The following is a 20,249-nucleotide window of genomic DNA, read 5'->3' as shown; positions in this document are numbered from 1 at the left end:
CTAAAACTGCAAGAGCTCTGCCACAAGGCCCACCTCAGCAAAAGTTTACACTGAAAATATTGTCATTGCGCTGTGTAAGCACATTTAACACACACCCGTGCTATATATTAACTTTATCTACTGAAATACATGCCTGCTTTGTGCTGTAAAGTGTCTGTTGCATTTACCCTAAAGGAGTAATCCTTGCACTATAAAGGACCATTTACTAGTTGACCACTCTCCTTTCTGTTGTCCAATAGGTTATACGTATATGACATTTACTTAGTCTCTGTAACTTCCTGGTTTCTGCAGTCATTAATTGAAATAAAACCTGTTCTACTTTGTATGTCCTTGTTAATTGCTATGCACCACCTATTAACTGATTGCAGTCTGTAATAATAGACCTGAGGGTGAGAAAGGGTGAGAAGCCTGCTGTGCTACCCTACCCTACCTGCAATTCCCACCCACCCCTTACTGTGCCACTATACTTGCCACATACACGTTTCACCTGAAACACCCATTCCCTAACCCTCCCCAAACAACTTTATTGCTATTATGCAAGCACTCCTGTCTGTTTTTTTCTTATTTCCTTTTCCCCAATTTCTGTATAACATTTAACATCATTTCCAACAACCTTTCTCCCTCCAATACTGCTTCATACTACACCCATTTATACTTGGGTGCTGGTGGGGAGGGATATATTATTCTGCATTCTACATTTCAACTTCTTTTCCCCAAATTATCCTTCACTACTTGCTATATTAAGTACAACCTCACATGCTATTCTTTCACACCCCTTTATTTCTTACATTTCCAAAACATGAGAGGATACCTGGACATCTTAAATATCTCCCTTCATAATAACTAATTCCTTCCTGCCTATGTTCTACCAGCTTTAAGACTCCACCACCACCACCACCACTAAATATCCTACAGTCCATCATTTTCTCACTTCCTTCTTGATTCCTACTTCCCCAATACCTGCAATCAGTCAAATACAGATCCCTTTACTTAATCATGCTACTTCTCAGCTTATCCTCTATTCTCCTCCTACTGAGGCATCTTTCATCTTATCATGACTCTATAATAGGTCTCAGCATCTCTCCAACTCTGTCCCGACCTCCTATCCATACTTCCTCTTTAAACTCTTCACACACCACACCAAACCTGTTTAATAACACCCCTCACCTTTACCTCAAATGTAGACTGATTAACTTAATTTCAACTAAAAAAAAAGTAGAAAATACTCTCCAAAAAATAAGACTCAATCACACCCCAGTATTCTAAAATCCACCTAGGAGGAAACATTCACCCTAATCCTGGCCCCACCTATCACAACCAACATCAAGATCATTTTCTTCATTATTTGAGTAAAAAAATACAGTTTTCTTCCACACACTACTGTAACCCTACAGCAGTCAACCACCCCACCCCTTACCCAGTAATCTAACTTTTGCCTCCAGAAATATTAATATAACTACTGAATTACATGCTTGGATTACCCAGTACAAGCCTGATTTCATTGTAACTGAAACTTGGCTGAAATCCATCATAAACAACTCCAAGATGACACCCCTGGTTGTAATATAGTGTGTAATGAACATATATATATAGGAAAGGTGGTGGTTTTGCTTTAATATTTAAAAACCACTTCCATGTTTTCTTCTACAACAAACCAATATCAAATTTCAATTCAGAAGAGCTTCTTCTAACTTTCCTGAATATAAACAAATGCATATTAATGTCCTATACATCCCTCATGGTGACAGTACATATATCCCAGAATATATCCTACATTGTGTATCCATAAGAATTCCACAAGAAAAAAACTATGAGGTGATGTCAGTATCAGTTGGTTGGACATAACCTACATTTGTCATAAACTTGTACAGTTTCACACAACTAATTAATAGCCCTACACATTATAGCAAGACATCAAACTCATTATTGGACTGGATCCTAGAATTAGACCAAAGTTAATTCACCACCATAGGTAGAATGTCAGACAGTGACAATCTCCAAATCTATATAGTCAAACAACTCTCACATCAACTTAAAACAGCATGTTTATAATAGCATGCAACCTGTCCAAGATTACCCCAGAAATGGTCATTACTACCCTATCATCTATTAACTAGAACATTCTAAAAATCCTCCCCTTAGATGATGATGTAAATTAATTCAGTACAACTTTCCTAAATAGGCTTGTACCATCAATAAGGAATAGAGTGAAAACAAATTAATTCTAATGCAGGATAGAGAAAAGGTATGGAAAGAATGACAAAAATATAAAACACCACAATATCTCAAACTTCAGAATGCTCTCTAACTGTACTAAAAAGCAAATAAAAGAAGACAAAAAGCTATACAAGAACAACATCCAGAAAAATAGTAAAAACAACCATAAAAAAATTCTGGTCAACCATTAAAGAAATCTTACTTCATATCCCTAACCTCTCTCCCAATAACTCGGCACTCAAAACTGCAATCAAATTCTTCTCTTATTGCATAGATAATATGGCATCCCTAACCAAGCATTCCCTGACATCTAATTCCAACCCTACACAACAGCCACAGATCACCACATCCACTTTCAAAGCTATGCCCACATCCTATGTAAAACTACTCTTAAACTCAAACCATGCACTACTTCACCTGATGATCTTCTGAGCGAGTACCTTAGAATAGCAGCTAATAACATTGCCTATTCTGTGTCAGTCTTTACAAATAGGTCAATCCAGGAATCTCACATTCCCAGTATGGAAAAAAATTGCAAATGTTTCCTCTGTGCAATGAAAGAAATTCAGTCGACAACACTAACTTTAGACCTATAGCAATCATATACCCCCTCTCCAAAATACTTAAAAAATGTATTCAAAAACTACATAATAAAACCACAAAAGGGCATCTCAATGTTGTGGAACATTCTGAGACAGTTTCAAGTCTTTTCAGGATATAAAATTAATGAAGATAAAACAAAGGCTATAGCTGCAAACTGTGTATAGGGACACAATAAAATGAAGTATTTAGGAGTTTTGGTTAGAAAGGATTCTGTTATAGCAGCTAAAGATATGTGGGAAAGAAACTAAACAAATGGTAATATGAAGGCAGAGAAACTGGATACAGTGAAAATGTTTTGGTCCCTTTAGATGTATACTCAGGACAGGTTTATTTTTATCAACCAGAGGAGAAGTTGTGGATAGTAATTTAAAAAGGAATTGAAGGATTTTATCTGGAAGGGGAATAAGGCAAGGATCAAGTGGAATATGTTGATCCAGCAGAACAAGGTGGTTTAAGGTTTCCTGATTTGAAGGGATATTTTAGAGCTGCACAGTTAAGGCTCATATACATAACACAAGCAGAAAACTATAAATCAAATAGGAAAGGAGGATGATGAAGCTGGGGGACATTCAAGAAATAAGGAGGGAGTGGGATTTTGGATACAGACCCTTAAGGAGAATAACAGCCGTACATAATGTTATATTCATAAAGTAGGAGAAAGTATTGTAAGAAATAAACCAACACAGGAATGGAGAAACGGGATTCTGCCAATGGGGATGTCTGCAATTAGGGATAGAAAGATATGATAAGTAAGAGAGACTAGGTAAGAGGGGGCTGGAATGTACTGGAAAAAACTGGCAAAGGAACCAAGATTTTGGGAGCAAATAATTAGACAGGGAAAGGTAACAGAATGGGAAGAGGTCAAGAAGACTTTGGTTCTGCAAACTAGATACTGCCATGTGTACCAGGGATTGATATCAGAGTACAGACAAAATGAGAAGGGATAGTTAGTAGGGCATATAAAATGTTGCATGATAACTATAGAAATCAATCAGAGGAGGGTAGAAAAGATTGGGAAAGTGATTTAGATAAGCAATTCACAAGGAAACAATGGGAGAAACATATGTTTGGCTTCCAAATATGCAACAAAGTCTGGAAGATTTAGGATTTTTGCTTTGAAGTATTTTCATAGATATTTCATACCCCAAGCAGGCTCCAAAGAATTTTTCCTCGGGTAGATAGCAAATGTTGAGGTTGTGATAGGGAAGAAAAGGGTAATTGGGAACATATGTTTTGGGAATGTAATGAGTTCACAGACTTTAACAATTCTCTACAGAGAAGTCTGCCAGAAATATTAGGTGGGCAAATGAGTGTAAAGAAGTAGATGATTTTTTTTTGAGCTAGGTTACAAGATCTAAATTGCCTAGACTTAGTAAGGCCTTGTTGAGTTTTAGTTTCATGGCTGCCATAAACGAAGTTCTAGAAAATGGAATTGAAAGTCTAAACCAAACATGTTTGAAGTAGTGAATATTGTAACAGAGATAATAGAACTGGGAGTGGGATCTGTAGAAAAGGGTAAGAGTGAATTATACAGAAAGAAATGGGAATTGTGGGAACAGTCCATGCAGAATAATGTTTTACAGAAGGAAATGGGAATTGTGGGAACAGTACATGCAGAATAATGTTTTGAAGGAAGATTGAGGTTTAATGGAAGGCAGGAATTCAGAAGTTTATGTAATGTATTGATAATTGTACAGAACATGTATGTGATGTATAATGTTTGTAACTGTGGACATGTTAATATGTTTTTTTCCTTTTACAGAAATGTATGGTTGCCTGTGTCATAAGTGATGATTTAATAAAGATATTAAAAAGTTTAGCAGTTTTTGAATACACATCTCCTGCAGGAAGAATTCATATCCCTCACACAACATGGCCTCTGCCCCTCCTATAGTACAGTTACTGCACTTCTAACCTTTACAGATAACTGTTAAAGCTAGAGATAACATCAAACTAGTCTCTTCCTTATTTCTAGACGTTTCTACAGCCTTGAATACATTTTGTCCAGCAAACTCCTACTTCAGATGCCCTCACTAGGTCTACCTCAGTCCACCATTCTGTGGTCCAAAAGCTACTTGTCCAGTTGGTATCAGTCAGTAAAATGGCACTCCACCCTCTCTCCATACCTCCCACTCACCACCGGTGTACCACTGCACAGATCTGCACAACAGACCTCCCTAATACAATACACAGATGACTCCACACTCCTATGCATGTCAGACAACGTAGCACATCTGCAAACTTTTACACTGAAAGGTGCAACAACCACTGAAATGTAGCTTTGTAGCTCACAACTCAAGCTCAACCCCCTCCCAAAAAAATTACTATTTTTCCCTAAATCCCTCTCTTTTGAAAAAGTAAAACTAAAAATCCTTCCACTTATTAATAAAACCATTGAAGTAATTTCTTAAAGCAAATGATTAGAGATGAGAATAGATGATAATTTTAAATGTGACCTGCACATACAAAATTGCATAAAAAAATCACCAAAAACTACGTATACTTTGTAGAGCCAAAAACATTTTCACCTATACAACTAAAACTACATTTGGAACTAATTACCTCCTCCCATCATTACTTTATGGCTCTGTCATCCGTGCTAACCTCCAGACATCACAAAAAGCAAAACTTGAACAGTGTTATAATAAAGTGCCTAAATTTGCAGCAGATGCCCCTTTCAGAACCCACCATTGTATAACACTAAAAATTGATTAGAACTACCCATCAACCAACATATACACAGCTTCTTACGACAGATAATATTATCCAGCATCCTCCTGCTTGTCCAGCACAAAATGTCATTCTACACAACTATGTTCCCACTCTTTGCGATCCGTTGACTAAAAACTTCTCTGTCCACAAACTTATCAAATCTGTCAGGCATGGTCTGTACCCTTACCTTGTGGCTAAGGCCTAGAACTCCTCAGCTATATTCATATTTGTCAGTTCAATACCCTCCTTCTGATCCTTTCAAACCATTCTGAAAGACTTGCTATGCACAAACCCCAGCTTCATGCCTAACGTGACAGAGGTCTTCCTTATTCAGACCATAAACTCCTGGTATTCTTCCCTACCCTACAGGGCAGTGGATAAAAGATCTTGCCTTTTTCAGGTTCATAGGGGAGTAAAGCTCTGACAATGGCCCAGGTGACCTGAGATTGATTAACCGCTGGTATGTTTCATAGAGCAGTCCGGAGAGAATGGGCATGTCCACCCTGGAAAGGTATGTCTGGTGACCCTGGTTGACCATGGCAGCAGCTCTGAAAAGAACCACCTCAGAGGAGGAGGATGGAAATAAGTCTTGAGTGGAGAGCCAGGCTTGAGAGGGAAGTGGGTGGGCTGTCCAAGCCCATGGTAGCTCTTGCCTACATATGTGAAGCATATGTGAAGGAGAGTACATGCTTAGGGCTTGGAACACAGATGGTTCATATGTCCACATGAGAATCAGGGGGATGGTAATTAAACATACTGATCTCAGGTGTTGGGATGCTGGTGAACATTCACATTGTCTACTGGAATGACAGCTCTCTCACTGGAAGATCTGAATGGGCCTCTCACATTGGGGATCGTCCCTCCTCTGTGCAATGAATGTTGGCATGATGGTCAGCATGGCAGAAGGGAAAAAGGGACAGATAAAAGGGAAAGGATGTTGCTACCTTGCATGTGCACAGGCAGCTGAGATTTTATCAAGAAGAAAATAAAGTAAGGACAATAGATCAGTTATTCACAGCCTGTGTGTAGAGAACAGAGAGAATGCATTTCTCAAAAATAGATTTCTCAAAAATAAATACCCCACTGTGTCTACTCGTTGGTCCTTATTTGGTTAAATTGAACCTAAACATGTAAGGACACAGTCTACAACAGCAGCAGCAGCCAACATGACCTTTCCAGTAGGGGGGCAACATCCATCTCCAGTTGAAAGCAGTTGCCTGGTCAGCTGTTCATACTTTTTCCAAGCACTACAGCTTGGACCTTACATCCTGACCCGGGGCAGAATTTACCACAGAGGTCCTACAGGGGCTATTAGGAACTCATTCCTTCCCAGGGCCAGTAACTCTGTTGTCAATAAACTGTTGGCATCCCCACCCCCAGAAGTTAGCACTATTGCCATAGTGAACAACACAGTGATTATAGCATAATATCTACAGTTATGTTTTTACACAACTGTGCTGCTTTCACTATGTTCAGTTATACAGTACTATTTTCCATCCTCTGTTTCCTGCCTGTTAGCATGTGAGGGATGAGGTTGTTACCCAGTCACTCCTATAATCACCTTCCTACTTGCTACATCCTTCATCGCACCACCTTCTCAGGTTTGATTTGTACAGTGTTCCACTGGTTTGGCTGCCATATGTGGCACTATCTCCATAGGGTTGATTAGTGCATTGTTCCACTGGTTAGACTGCCATCTCTAGGAACATTTGCCATCTGCTTTGTGTTTTGATAGACCAATGGATTACATAGACAAGAAGTAACTAAAAATGGTGTGGGATGACCCCCCCCCCTTTTTTTTTACCACAGGTATGTTGATATCTTGGTTGGGGGGCATCCACTGGCCAACTGGGGAATGGTGAAGATTTATAAGTTGGGCCATGTCTGAAGCTTTCTCTGGTAGAAGTCTCAAGAATTAACTTTAATGCAACAATGATCTTGGTTGAAAATATATACTTGTGTTGGGTCTATATTATATCCTCGAATGCTTAAAAAAGCAAACGCTGATTGATCGAACTTATTTTCACGAAACTGCAAAATATCGAAGCAGCAGAAACTCGAATTTTTTCCTAGGGAAAGAATTCGGTTGTCCGTTTCTGTTGCTTCGGTATTTTCAGTGTTATGGTGGAAAGTTACCGGTCGGATTCAGGTAAGTGTGCAATTGTGTGGATGTGAGTGTTAGGGTGATTTAGGTGAGTTAGGGTTAGGGCTTGGGTTAGGTGTGTGTGCAATTGAGTGGACATGAGGGTTATGGCGGATTTAAGTGAGTTAGGGTTAGGGAGCGGGTGAGGTGAGTGTGCGATAGTGACGGATCTTAGGGTTAGGGTTTGGGTTAAGGTAAGTGGGTAGTTAGTGGTATGTGCATAGTTTTGTGTAGGGTTAGGTATCAGATTTTAGGTGCATGTGTGTGGATTTCTGTTTGTTTGGTGTGCTTGTGTTGTGTGTGTGTTTTGGATCAGCGATTTTTTTCCCTACGAAAAAAAAATTGCTGATCTGACAGTTTGAGATTGTAAGCTTTTGCTTAAATTAGGTCGATCAATCTGCATTCGATGATATAATATAGACCCCTTGTGTTATGGTCCTACACAGCTGTACTTTTTAGCTATATGTACAATAAGATTTATTACACTTATTGGGAAGAATGACTGAGAATAATGTTTCAGACTCTATGTATAATTCTTTTCTTGTCTAAATTGATGATCTTTCTTTATTGTGATAATTTTGCACTGCTTCTGTTCCTTTTTCAGCTGTTCTGTAAGGCCCAAGTTCAAATAATTGAGCAATCGGAAATGATTTTGTTTATTTTACTAATTGTGTTAATAAGAGGAGAATAAAATAGCTGTTAAATTCATAGTATTACAGAATGTTTAAGCAGTACACGTGTTATTGTGAGTGACATGTCTGACATTTGTTTCATCATTGTCATGGACACAGTAATAAGGAATCTGTTTTTAGGTTTCAGGAACAGAGACCGCAGTGTGTTTTGCAATCAGCAGCCATCACTTGGGACATCCCATCCTCAAGAGAACCTACAGCAGTCTGATGAGCCTGGGAAGGATTACAAGAAACTTCATCTTTCTCCTGGTTTGCAGCATCACTTGGGTCATAACTGGATCAAGAGCTCTGAATGTGGCAGTGCAACATCCTCATTGCATCACTCTAGACAGAAATCACAGCAGGGTGCGCAGCCTGTGAACAGGTACAACAGGGTTCATCTAACTACTGCCCCAGAGTTTCATTTAGGATGTAACTGTAGCAGCAACCCTAAGGGTAACAGTGAACCCCCCCTTATACAGCATTGTGCCCAGCATGTGTTGGACACTGACAGGCATCTTCCCCCTGTTGTACCACAGCACCAGTCTGGACATAATTGCAGCAAGAGGTCTGAATGCTATACATGTCTTAGTAAAAAGAAAAGTGCAGTGATTTATCAGACATGTCACAAAGGAGAGAAGTCATATAAACGCACTGAATACAATAAGCAGTTTATGTGTCAAAGTCAGCCTGTCCACACAGTGGATACTCACACATGGGGAAAAAGATATAGCTGTCCAAAATGCAGTAAGTGTTTTGCACATAAGTATCTACTCAGAAATCATCAAAACGTTCACACAGGTGTGAAGCCGTATAAATGTGCTGAATGTACTAAGTGCTTTGGATGGAAAAAGAACCTTGTAGCTCATCAACAAATTCACACAGGTATGATGCTGTATAAATGTGCTGAATGTAGTAAGGGTTTTACCCAGAAACATAACCTCATAAATCATCAAAGAATGCACACAGGGGAGAACCCTTATAAATGTGATGAGTGTAGTAAGTGTTTTCCATATAAAATGTTCCTTGACAGACATAAACTAGTTCACACTGGAGAAAAACCATATAAATGTGCTGAATGTAGTAAGTGTTTTACCAGGAAACAGACCCTTGTAACCCATCAAAAAATTCACACAGGGGAGAACCCTTATAAATGTGCTGACTGTAATAAGTGTTTTACATATAAAAAGTACCTCGACAAACATAAACTAGTTCACACTGGGGAAAAACCATATAAATGTGCTGAATGTAGTAAGGGTTTTACCCAAAAACAAACCCTTATAACCCATCAAAAAATTCACACAAGGGAGAACCTTTACAAATGTGCTGAATGTAGTAAGGCTTTTACAAATAAAATGTCCCTCGACAGACATAAACTAGTTCACACTGGGGAAAAACCGTATAAATGTACTGAATGTAATAAGGGTTTTACCCAGAAACATAACCTTATAACCCATCAAAAAATTCACACAGGTGCAAAACCATATAAATGTGCTTAATGTAGTAAGGATTTTACCCAGAAACATAACCTTATAACCCATCAAAAAATTCACACAAGGGAGAAACCATATAAATGTGCTGAATGTAGTGTTTTGCATAAAAAAATAGCATTGTAACCCATCAACAAATTCACACAAGGGAGAAATCCTAGTGGAAACTGTAAAAAGGGGAGCAATTTAAGTAATGGCATGGATTGACTACAACAAAAAAGTACAAAATAAGCAATTTATTAATGACCCAAAAATGTTTTATAGCGAACTGGGAAGTAAGGTAAAAGGAATTGAAAGACCGCCAAAAAAAAGAAGAAATAGATACATTTTGAAGAAATATCTATAAAGATCCTGTGGAACACAACAAAGCTGCTAAATGGACAGAAGAAGCTAAAGAAAGAATAAGAGTTTAGAGGTACAGGATATGAAATGGTCTGAAATAACAGCCAGAGAGACTGAAACTTAAGAAAAGCCTCTAAATGGAAAATCCCAGGCCCAGATGCAGTACCTAATATTTGGCTGAAAGTATTAACATCTTTACACGAAGATTTAGCCAAGAGTAAGAACTGTTTGTATGCACACCCCGAACAGACATCAGCCTGGTTAACAACAGGAAAAACAATGCTCCTGCACGTATGTCTACAGTCATATTTAGACATGCTACCAATACATGTAACTCCGTACGAATTTGCAGGAGTCCTTACTGGGCACATTACAGGTGCTGTGAAGAACACTTTTGGCTGACATCAAAGAGTGAAGCAGTACTAATTTCATGAACTTTAATCGTACTTTGATTTAGGAATGGGGTCCATTCCCCATCATGGTATTAGAAACCCAAAAGATGTGGAGAAATAAAAAAAAAAATGAGAAACCATATAAATGTGCTGAATGTGTTAAAGGTTTTATATGGAAGCAATACCTTACAACCCATCAACAAATTCACACATGATAAAAGCACATACAAATAAACAGAATGCAGTAAGCAAGTATGTGGAATAGTCTGCTGATGCACCATTAAACCTGTCATACTGTGCATACGAAGATATGTGAATAACATATAAATGTTTTGAATGCAGTAAGTGTTTTACACAGAAATGTCACCACAGAAGCCATGAATAAGTTCACTAAGAGGAAAAGGCTTATGAATGTCCTGAATGCAGTAAGTGTTTGAGATGAAGGGATGTTACCCTGTAATGTGAAAAAACTCAATGGAAAAATGTATAAATTTGTTAAATATAATATTGTTTTCTTATACAGAAAAATGAGCTGTTAGAACATCAACATGTTAAGGAGAGAAATGTACAAGTGTCCTGAATGCAGTAGATGTTACAGAAGAAAGAAAGCTCTTCTAAATCATCAAAAGACTCACACCAGTTGAGAAAAGTAATACAGGCAATGAAAAGATAAAAGTATCTCGTATGGTTTGATGATTATCAGAAACCCAAGTAATCAATGTGAAAAATGCAGATAAATATTTGAAGGAAAATCCAGGCAAAGACATTTAGATATGGGACTCTCCAAAATAAGAAAATCACAAAGGTGGAATGTAATTAAAAAAAGTTTAATGAGTCAGAACTTAAACAGAGATTTAAATCCTAGACCGTCTTAGAAGTGAAGGGCTCAGTGCTGAAAGTCAAACATGAGTGAGCTTTCAAAATGATAAGACACCGAGTCCCCACATGAAGGAGCTGCTGGAGGAGCAGGATGACATCTGAAGGTGCACCACTGGATGATATTCTGGAACCTGCTGTTGGAGATTCTCACAAAGGTCCAGTAAGACCTACACCACAAGAGAAAGAATAGAACATGGTGAAAGTTCTGATGTAGACGATACTGTAACAATGAGTCAGTGTGTGACCCCAGGGAAAGGAGCAGAAGTTGACACAGGATGCAACTGAAGAATGTATGGCACAGAGTGGTGTTCAGAAATCTTCTATGGAGACTTGCATGAAAGTCAAGTTAGAATTGCCCTGCAAGAGAAAGAGCAGGTACTGCAGATTAAAGAGAATGGTGCAAGTCCAGACAAAATGACCTTAAGGAATAACTGTTTGATCTAATAGAAATAGACAATGATTAAGACTGGTGACAGAAGCATAAAACAGAAATTAAATATGACCCAAGTTGTTAGAAGACTAGTAAACTAGATAAACACAATAACTTTGACTATAATGAGAAATGCATGTGATATAGCAGAAAAAAATGGGGTATTCTACTGTGTAGGAAAACTAATAGTGTTACAAGAAAAATACGGAATAACAAAGGAATGAAAGGGAATAAATAGAATGGATAGGTACAGTAAACTGTTTTACTGAATGGCTGGTAAGGTCGAATAGACAGCCTTGTCCTTCTGTAGTGCTAGGGTTTATAAGTGCTTGCTATGAGTTTTGAGCAAGTGGCAGGCTGAGAAATGAATGGCTTGAGTGCTCAAGTTGAATGTTTGTCTAGTTCCAAGGGAAAAATTAAAGAAGAGAGGTTGTGCAGCTGGGAATAGTTATACCCTAACTAGCCCAGCGCGCAAAACCGGGCAAATGTGTTTTTTATAGCAGGGAAATTAAAGTAAAATTAGCCCAAAATGGCCAATAAACTATTACTTTCTGGACCAAAACCACTCCTCCAGGGACAGATGTTCATCGTGTTGCACTGCTGCAGTCATTACACTTGGGTTATCCTGCCGTATTGGTCCGGCGTCGGTTGCTGTCGCCTCCTCCCTGACATCAGTGCGACAGGGGTATATAAGATGCAGCCGACGCCATTTTCTTCAGTCTTTTTTGCCGCGCGGTGCCCGAAGCAAAAGTAGTTCGCAAGTGCCGGTCGGCCGACTCCTGAGATTTTCATTCCGAATCCAGAACCGAAGTCTTCTACAAAGCTAAGTACCCCGTTGGGGAAACTTTTTCTTGCCTCAGACTGATGTCAGTAAAAGTTAATAACTGTATTTCTTGTGGGAAGCAAATACCTCATAAGGATTTCCATTCCTATTGTATCCCATGCCTAGGCCTAGACCATGATGTCACTGGTTGCCGGTTTTGTGCTAGGTTTAACAAGCGCACTATTAAACGTCGGTTTTATTTTGCCCGACATTATTTTGGCAGAAAATTCAATTACACCATGTCGTCGGAACGTCCGATGACCGGAATACATAAAAAGCGCAAAGACAAGGACAGGCATCCGAGGCCCAAAACTGATGACGAAGCCTCTTCTAGGCCAGTCGCCGGTTCTCTGGTTTTCAGCGAGGCGCCATCGCAGCCCCTGACTACCACTTCTGCAGAATCACAGGCTGCCTCCGATTCCCACGTGGAGATGGCTGGGCCTTCGGACGCACAAGTTTTTCAGCCTACCGAAACTAACCTTTCAGAGGGATCCGGAGTAGCTGAGCAACCCGCAGCTTCAGAGGGTGTTTTCAGACCTACTCCGTTAAGCGTTAAACCCTCTGCTAAGTCTAAGCCTCCTTTAAAAACAAAGAAACAAATACAGCATTCTCCAGCACAGGCCTCCATGCCTAAGAAACAAATGCTCAAAATGGCCGAAGACCTAATCACTCTGATCAGGGGGTCCCATCCCCCTCCTGATAAAAGGCCCAGGCAGGATGCAGACTATGACTCATCCGACCAGGTGTCCATTTCCTCAGATTCATCCTCAAACCTAGGATATTCTTTACTCCCTTATGAGGATTCTGATGCTGAGGAATCAATTCCATCAGCCTCTCCGCCTGAGGACTACTCCTTTGGGCAAATCTTACATACCATGAGGGAGCATTTCCATTGGGAAGGCCTGGATTACTCAGAATCCAAGAAAAGGCTCAGACTTCCTTTTATTACCTCAACACAGACCGCTTGCCATTCCACCAGTGTTAGATATTGTGGATTATATGTATACTGAATCCAGCTTAAATCCTGATTCCTTACCTCCAGCCCCAGTTAAACCTGACAGATACTACAGAGTCCCTGACTCACACAAATTTCTGTATAAAAGCCCTGTTGCTGACCCTGAAACTATTTCTCAGGGACCCAAAGGGATTAAGGCCTCATCAGCAAAAAATCCAGTTCCCTCTGACAGAGATTCCAGAGCATTAGACAGATGGGGAAAGAAAGTATATACATCTGCAACTTTAGCAGTGAGAGCCTTAAATTGCCAGTTTCACATGCTAAAATATCAGCAATTTTTGATGTCTCAGTTGAAACAAAAAATGCTTCCAGATTCAGATCCTCCTAATTTTAAAGAAATGCAGGATTTATTGCATGCAGCTGAACAAGTGGGAAAACATACTTTGCAATGTGGTTTTGATTCTTTAGAGACCTCCTGTAGAGCAGCAGTTACAGGTTCTGTCATTAGAAGACATGCATGGTTAAAAGAACATACGTTACCAGATCATGTTAAAGCAAAATTATTGGATGCACCTTTGCAGCAGGATGTGTTATTTGGAGTTAAGGCAGAAGAGGTATTAAAGAAAATGGAGGATAAGGCAAAAATCTATGCAAACGGTGAGGGATTTCTTACAGGTTTAGCCTCCTCGATTTAGCAGAAATTGACCAACAAAGAATTGGTCCTTTCCAGTTACAGGCAGACCTCAAAGGGGCAGATACTGACGTCCAAGAGGTAGAGGTCAAACACAAGGTCCTTACAGGCCTCGACAATGGAGTGCACCAGGCCAGAAAGAAGGGGAAGACAGGCCCCAACCATATAAAAAGCAGCCTCAATGACTTCCCACTACAGCTGCCAAACAGCTCTCTCTTGGCAGCCCCCTTGGGAGGAAAACTGGCACTTTTCTATCACAATTGGCATTGGATCACCAAAGACAAATGGGTTCTCAACATTGTATCACAAGGTTACAGGTTCCACTTTCACACTCTGCCAAGGTTAAAAGGAATGCCAAATATGCCACCAAATCAATGGGCAGAGGCTCAAAAACAAATTACAGCACTCATGGACATGAGAGCTATTCAAAAGGTACCACCACAGGAGCAAGGACAAGGATTTTACTCAAGACTCTTTCTGGTTCCCAGAAAGGACAAAGCCTGGAGGCCCATTCTGGATCTTTCTTCTCCAAACACTTACCTGGATGTTCCGAAATTCATGTTGACACTTCAGCAGCTTCTTCCCATGCTGGGCCAGAAAGCTTGGCTCATGACCTTGGACCTCAAGGAGGCATACCTGCATGTCCCTATCAGACAAAACTGCAGAAGATACCTCAGATTCATAGCTGGTTCAATGCACTATCAATTCTCTGCACTGCCCTTTGGCTTATCTACTGCACCCAGGGTCTTCACAAAGTGCCTGACACCAGTAATTGCATTTTGCAGACAGAAAGGAATTCAAATTTATCCGTACCTGGACGACTGCCTGATTCAAGCAGAGAGCGAGGACAATTCTTCTAAAGCATCTGGCATTTGTAAAAAAGTTATTAAGTTGCCTGGGGTACACAGTAAACGAAAAGAAATCAAAACTAGTGCCCTCATAAGAGATAATATTCCTGGGTGCCAGCTTGAACAGAACAGCCCAGATGGCTTATCTCATGCCAGACAAGCAAGGACAACTGACTCAATACTTTCAATTGATGGCAACAAAGACCCAACTCCCTGCAAGAAAAATTCTGCAGGCCGTGGGTTACATGGCATCTTGCATACTACTAATTCCATATGCCAGACTGCATATGAGGAAACTACAATGGTACCTAAAGAATGTATGGTTTCAACACTGTCAAAGTTTGGAAACAGTTATACCACTAATTCCTTGCCTTCAACAGGAGTTTCGATGGTGGGCTCAAGCTTGTCACCTCAACAAGGGGACAGCCTTTTACTCAACCCACAGCCAGGCAAACACTGACAAGAGATGCATTGGATTATGCCTGGGGAGCACACATGGCAGGAAAATGTATTCAGGGCGAGTGGCCCGCAGAACATAGGCATCTTCACATCAATCAAAATGAGATGTTAGCTGTACAAAATGCCCTTATAGCTTTCAAGGACCTGCTGCATCCAGCACAACTATTACTAAAGACAGACAACACCACAGATATGTGGTACATAAACAAGCAAGGGGGCACACACTCCTACCCCCTCTGCAGACAAGCCATGACCTCGTGGAACACAGCCCTAGACTATCAAGTTCATCTGCAAGCACAATTCCTGCCAGGAGAGAAAAACACACTGGCAGACGACTTAAGCAGAAACATCATGGATCCCCACGAATGGGAATTGAATCCACAAATATTCAGAATGATAACACAGAAATGGTGGAGCCCGGACATAGATCTGTTTGCATTCCCAATGAACTGCCAGCTACAGAAATTCTGCACAAGAAAATCCACAAGCATGGAAAGTGGATGCCCTCTCATTCAGCTGGAAAAACCTACAAGTATATGCTTTCCCACCACTACCTCTCCTTCCAAAGGTACTCATAAAAGCCAGGCAAGAAGAGCCAAAGATAATCCTGATTGCACCAGACTGGCCATGCCAGCACTGGTACCCAATCTTAAAGAACTTAGCACAAGAACCACCCTGGATTTTTGCCTCAAATCCCACATCTGCTGATTCAGCACAACAATCAGATACTTCACAGCCAGCTAAAGACCTTAAACCTAGCTGCATGGAAGATTCCTTAGTCAAGCAAGCAATGCCTCTCTCCAAAGCTGTTATGGATGTCATTCTGGAGGCCAGAAGGCCTAATACCAGGAAAGTCTATTCGGATAAATGGAAGAGATTCTGTGCCTGGAACCAGGCTCACAGCCTTGACCCTGTTGTCCCAAACATTCCTCAGATACTACAATATTTAACTGAGATGCTGGACAAAGGCCTCTCTTTTTCATCCATCAAGATCCATGCCTCTGCCATCTCTGCTCATTACAACACGGATCCACCAATTTTCTCTAATCCTTTGCTAAAACAGAACCTCAGAGGGGCTAAAAACATAAGACCGCCCCGTAGAGCACCTACTCCAACTTGGGAACTCAACTTTGTTTTGGAAAAATTAACTTTACCTCCTTTTGAGCCAGTTAACACAGCATAATTAAATATATATCTCTTGGAAAACTGCTCTGCTCCTGGCAATAACATCAGCATGAAGAGTTTTAGAATTACAGGCACTAATGACAGTGGAACCTTTCCTCATTTTCCACCAGGACAGGGTGTCTTGAAGAACTAACCCTACATTTATGCCAAAGGTGGTATCAAGTGTGGCACTAAACCAAACTATTCACTTGCCAACTTTTTATCCAAAACCACAGAATAAAGGGGAGAGACTACTGCATTCTTTGGACATTCACAGGCAGTTACGCTTCTACTTGGACAAAACCAAAGCTTTCAGAAAATATGAGCAATTATTGATAGCATATGCTGCAGGAGCACAGGGAAAAGCCATTTCAAAACAGACCATTTCAAAATGGATAGGACATTTGTATACGTTTCTGCTATACACACCATGGGAAACCTGTACCTAGCAGCATTAGATCTCACTCCACCAGGGCAACAGCCACTTCAACTGCCTACCTCAGAGGAGTACCTACCAAGGATATTTTGGAAGCAGCAACATGGAGTTCTGTGCATACCTTCACCAAGCATTACCATCTGCCTTTATACTATAAATCCAGAGCTGGCTTTGCCACTGCTGTGCTGCAGGGCCACCCCTAATGCCTTATAGAACCAGCCACCCTTCCTCAGCTTTTGGGATTCTACCCAAGTGTAATGACTGCAGCAGTGTAACACGATAAACATAGTACAGTTTTGTACCTACCATAAATGTAGATGTTCGAGTGTATACACTGCTGCATTCCAGGTTACCCTCCCTCCTTCCCATCTTACTTGCTAGTACGTACCTATGTCTTCTACCCTTTACTACCTATGAACCAAATCCTAAAAGATTCAGCGGAAGACCAACAGAAAAAACTGCAAAAACAAGAATGCTGTACTCCTATGTGTCTTGAAACACTGACCAGATCAGGTCAGCGTTTCAAGACACATAGGAGTACAGCGTTCTTGTTTTTGCAGTCTTTACTACCTATGGAGAGTATTTGCTGGCAACTTAAAGTTGTTTGCTTTTCTTATGTATGTTTTATTAGCAATTTGAATTTCCTACCTATTTGGGGGCACCTGACATTTGGGGCAAGAAAAACTGAAGAAAATGGCGTCAGCTGCATCTTATATACCTCTGTTGCACTGACGTCAGGGAGGAGGCGACAGCAACTGACACCGGACCAAGACTTTGGAACTTAGGCCGATTGGGAAACTGCCTGACAGCAGGATAACCCAAGTGTAATGACTGCAGCAGTGTATACACTCTAACATCTACATTTATGGTAGGTACAAAACTGTACTATAGGCTGCTCAAAGCTCCCCTCTCTCTCACAGGTGAACAGAGAAACTTCCTTCTATCCAAGTAAGGTATGGGCAAACACAGATTTGTAACACAGCCCTGAATTGAGCACTAACCTGAAAACTGGACTATACTAGTTTATAAAGGCGAGAAACTAGTGTGTATATGTATGTATATATATATATATATATATAGATATATATATATATATATAATTTTTATTTTCAGAAAATAAAGCAGATACAATCAAAAAACACTTTAAATGAGCATAAAAAGATGCTTATTGTTGTATATTTCAGTTCAGAGTTGTAGTCAATGCCCCTAGTAATAAAGTAGGAAGAAACGCAAATACAGTAAAAGCAGATGAATACAGTGCAATGTTTATATATATATATATATATATATATATATATATATATATATATATATATAAAACAACAGAAAACAACCTGATTTAAACAAGTTACCCAATTAACCAGAAAAAAACTCAAAACAAGTCCATCCTAAGAACTGTACACTAATAACTTGCCTTCCATCAATGTATACGTATTGTTGAATTAATGCACATAGAGAATAGCCATTTAGAATAAAATTTGATTATGGCAAGGGTAAAAGAGGCAAGAAAAGATGATCCTATGGAACAAAGGATCATCTGTTGTTAAATAAAGCAATAAACAGAGGGTTGTAAAAAGGGGAAGAACCTACATATGGCATGGATAGATTACAAAAAGCATTTTGCAGCATCTAACATTCATGGATTATGAAATACTTAAAGATGTATAACTAAATCCTATATTGTGCTGCCTATGAAATAGTGGCACACAACTTTGCAGCTAATTCACTTTTAAAGACAAATTATTATTGCAAGCATAAAAATTCAAAGGGGATATTCTGGGGTGATTCTTGGTTACTATTGTTATTTTGTCTTGTCCTTAAACCATTAAGCCATTAACTGAATAGAATAGGCAGCAGTTACAGCTTAAATTCAAAAAAAAAAAAAAAAAACACTTGTTCAAGGATATCTCGGCTACCTTTTGCAGATGTTTTTAATAATGTATTCATCAGATCTGATCTGGAAATGCTACTGCAATTGGATAAAACTTTTTCTTAGATGATACAAGAATGATTGTTTTTGATTAAGTTTGCAAAACAGCATTTATCACAGGAATGGTGTAGCACCAGGAAAATATCAACATGTGTGAAAGTAATGTGATATAAAGGATGTTGAACAAAAAGGTGTGTATAAATATTTGGGAATAGAGTAAGGGTCAGTTGTAAAACATAAAGGAAATGAGAACAAAGCTTAGTAAAGAATGATTATTAAAAAACTGTAATACTGAAAACTGCCTTTACATCTAGGAATGAAGTCCAAGCTGTAAATCTCTTTGCACTTCCTGTTCTAACTTGCAGCTTTGGCATGACTGACTAGGCCAAAACATCACTGAATGAGTTGGACAAGAAAACTGCTTCATCTCTATATGTAACTTCATCTCTATATGCAAAAAAAAAAAAAAAAAAAAAAAAACACACTACATGCCAATATAATGCATCCCTCACTCTGAGTGAGATATGGTACTATTCAAATTGACTACATATTGTGCAACTGGGTGCATATTTGTGGGCCTCATCTCATCCAAACATACTGAAGGTTCTAAAGTGTAAAGAGATGAAGTCTGAGATGACATCTTTGTTTAATTTAGCAAAAGTATTTTTGAAAGGAGTGAGAACAGAAATCCTATCAGAAGTAGATGAGAATTAGGTGGCAGCCTGATAGTGTCAAAATCACAAAAGAAAGAGCAAAGAAAGGAACCAGAAGAAAAGAAAATTGGAAAAGCCCACAAATATAGTGATAAGCATAGGGTACCCCTAGAGCAACCATAAGCTGAGCAAGTTTTGATACAGTAATGTTTAAGGGGAAGTAAATTTAAATCAAATGATGAAAGACTAGTAGTGGTGACCCAAGATAGTGGGCTCACATACATGTTGTTTTGCAAAGCCTTTAGAAAATGTGAGAAAAACAAATGCAGGTTCTCTGAAACAGAACTAGAAACAGTTGCATATCTTGTTGTTGGTTATGGTACACTCGTATCTGAAATTAAAGAATAGTGA

General features: G+C 39.5%; 1 protein-coding gene across 1 annotated transcript in view; it reads left to right on the top strand.

The window, feature by feature from the left end:
• Positions 1 to 20,249, top strand: part of LOC122813966 (zinc finger protein 569-like) — a 142,147-nt gene that overhangs the window by 116,050 nt on the left and 5,848 nt on the right. The window contains exon 6 of the mRNA XM_044086520.1: positions 8,488 to 9,231. Coding sequence (XP_043942455.1) covers positions 8,488 to 9,231 — 744 coding nt within the window. The remainder of the gene's footprint in view (positions 1 to 8,487; positions 9,232 to 20,249) is intronic.

Source organism: Protopterus annectens, chromosome 10.part0, assembly GCF_019279795.1.
Source record: "Protopterus annectens isolate FY-2018-M chromosome 10.part0, PAN1.0, whole genome shotgun sequence".
Classification (NCBI taxonomy): domain Eukaryota; kingdom Metazoa; phylum Chordata; order Ceratodontiformes; family Protopteridae; genus Protopterus; species Protopterus annectens.
This window is presented reverse-complemented; position numbering and strand designations above follow the sequence as displayed.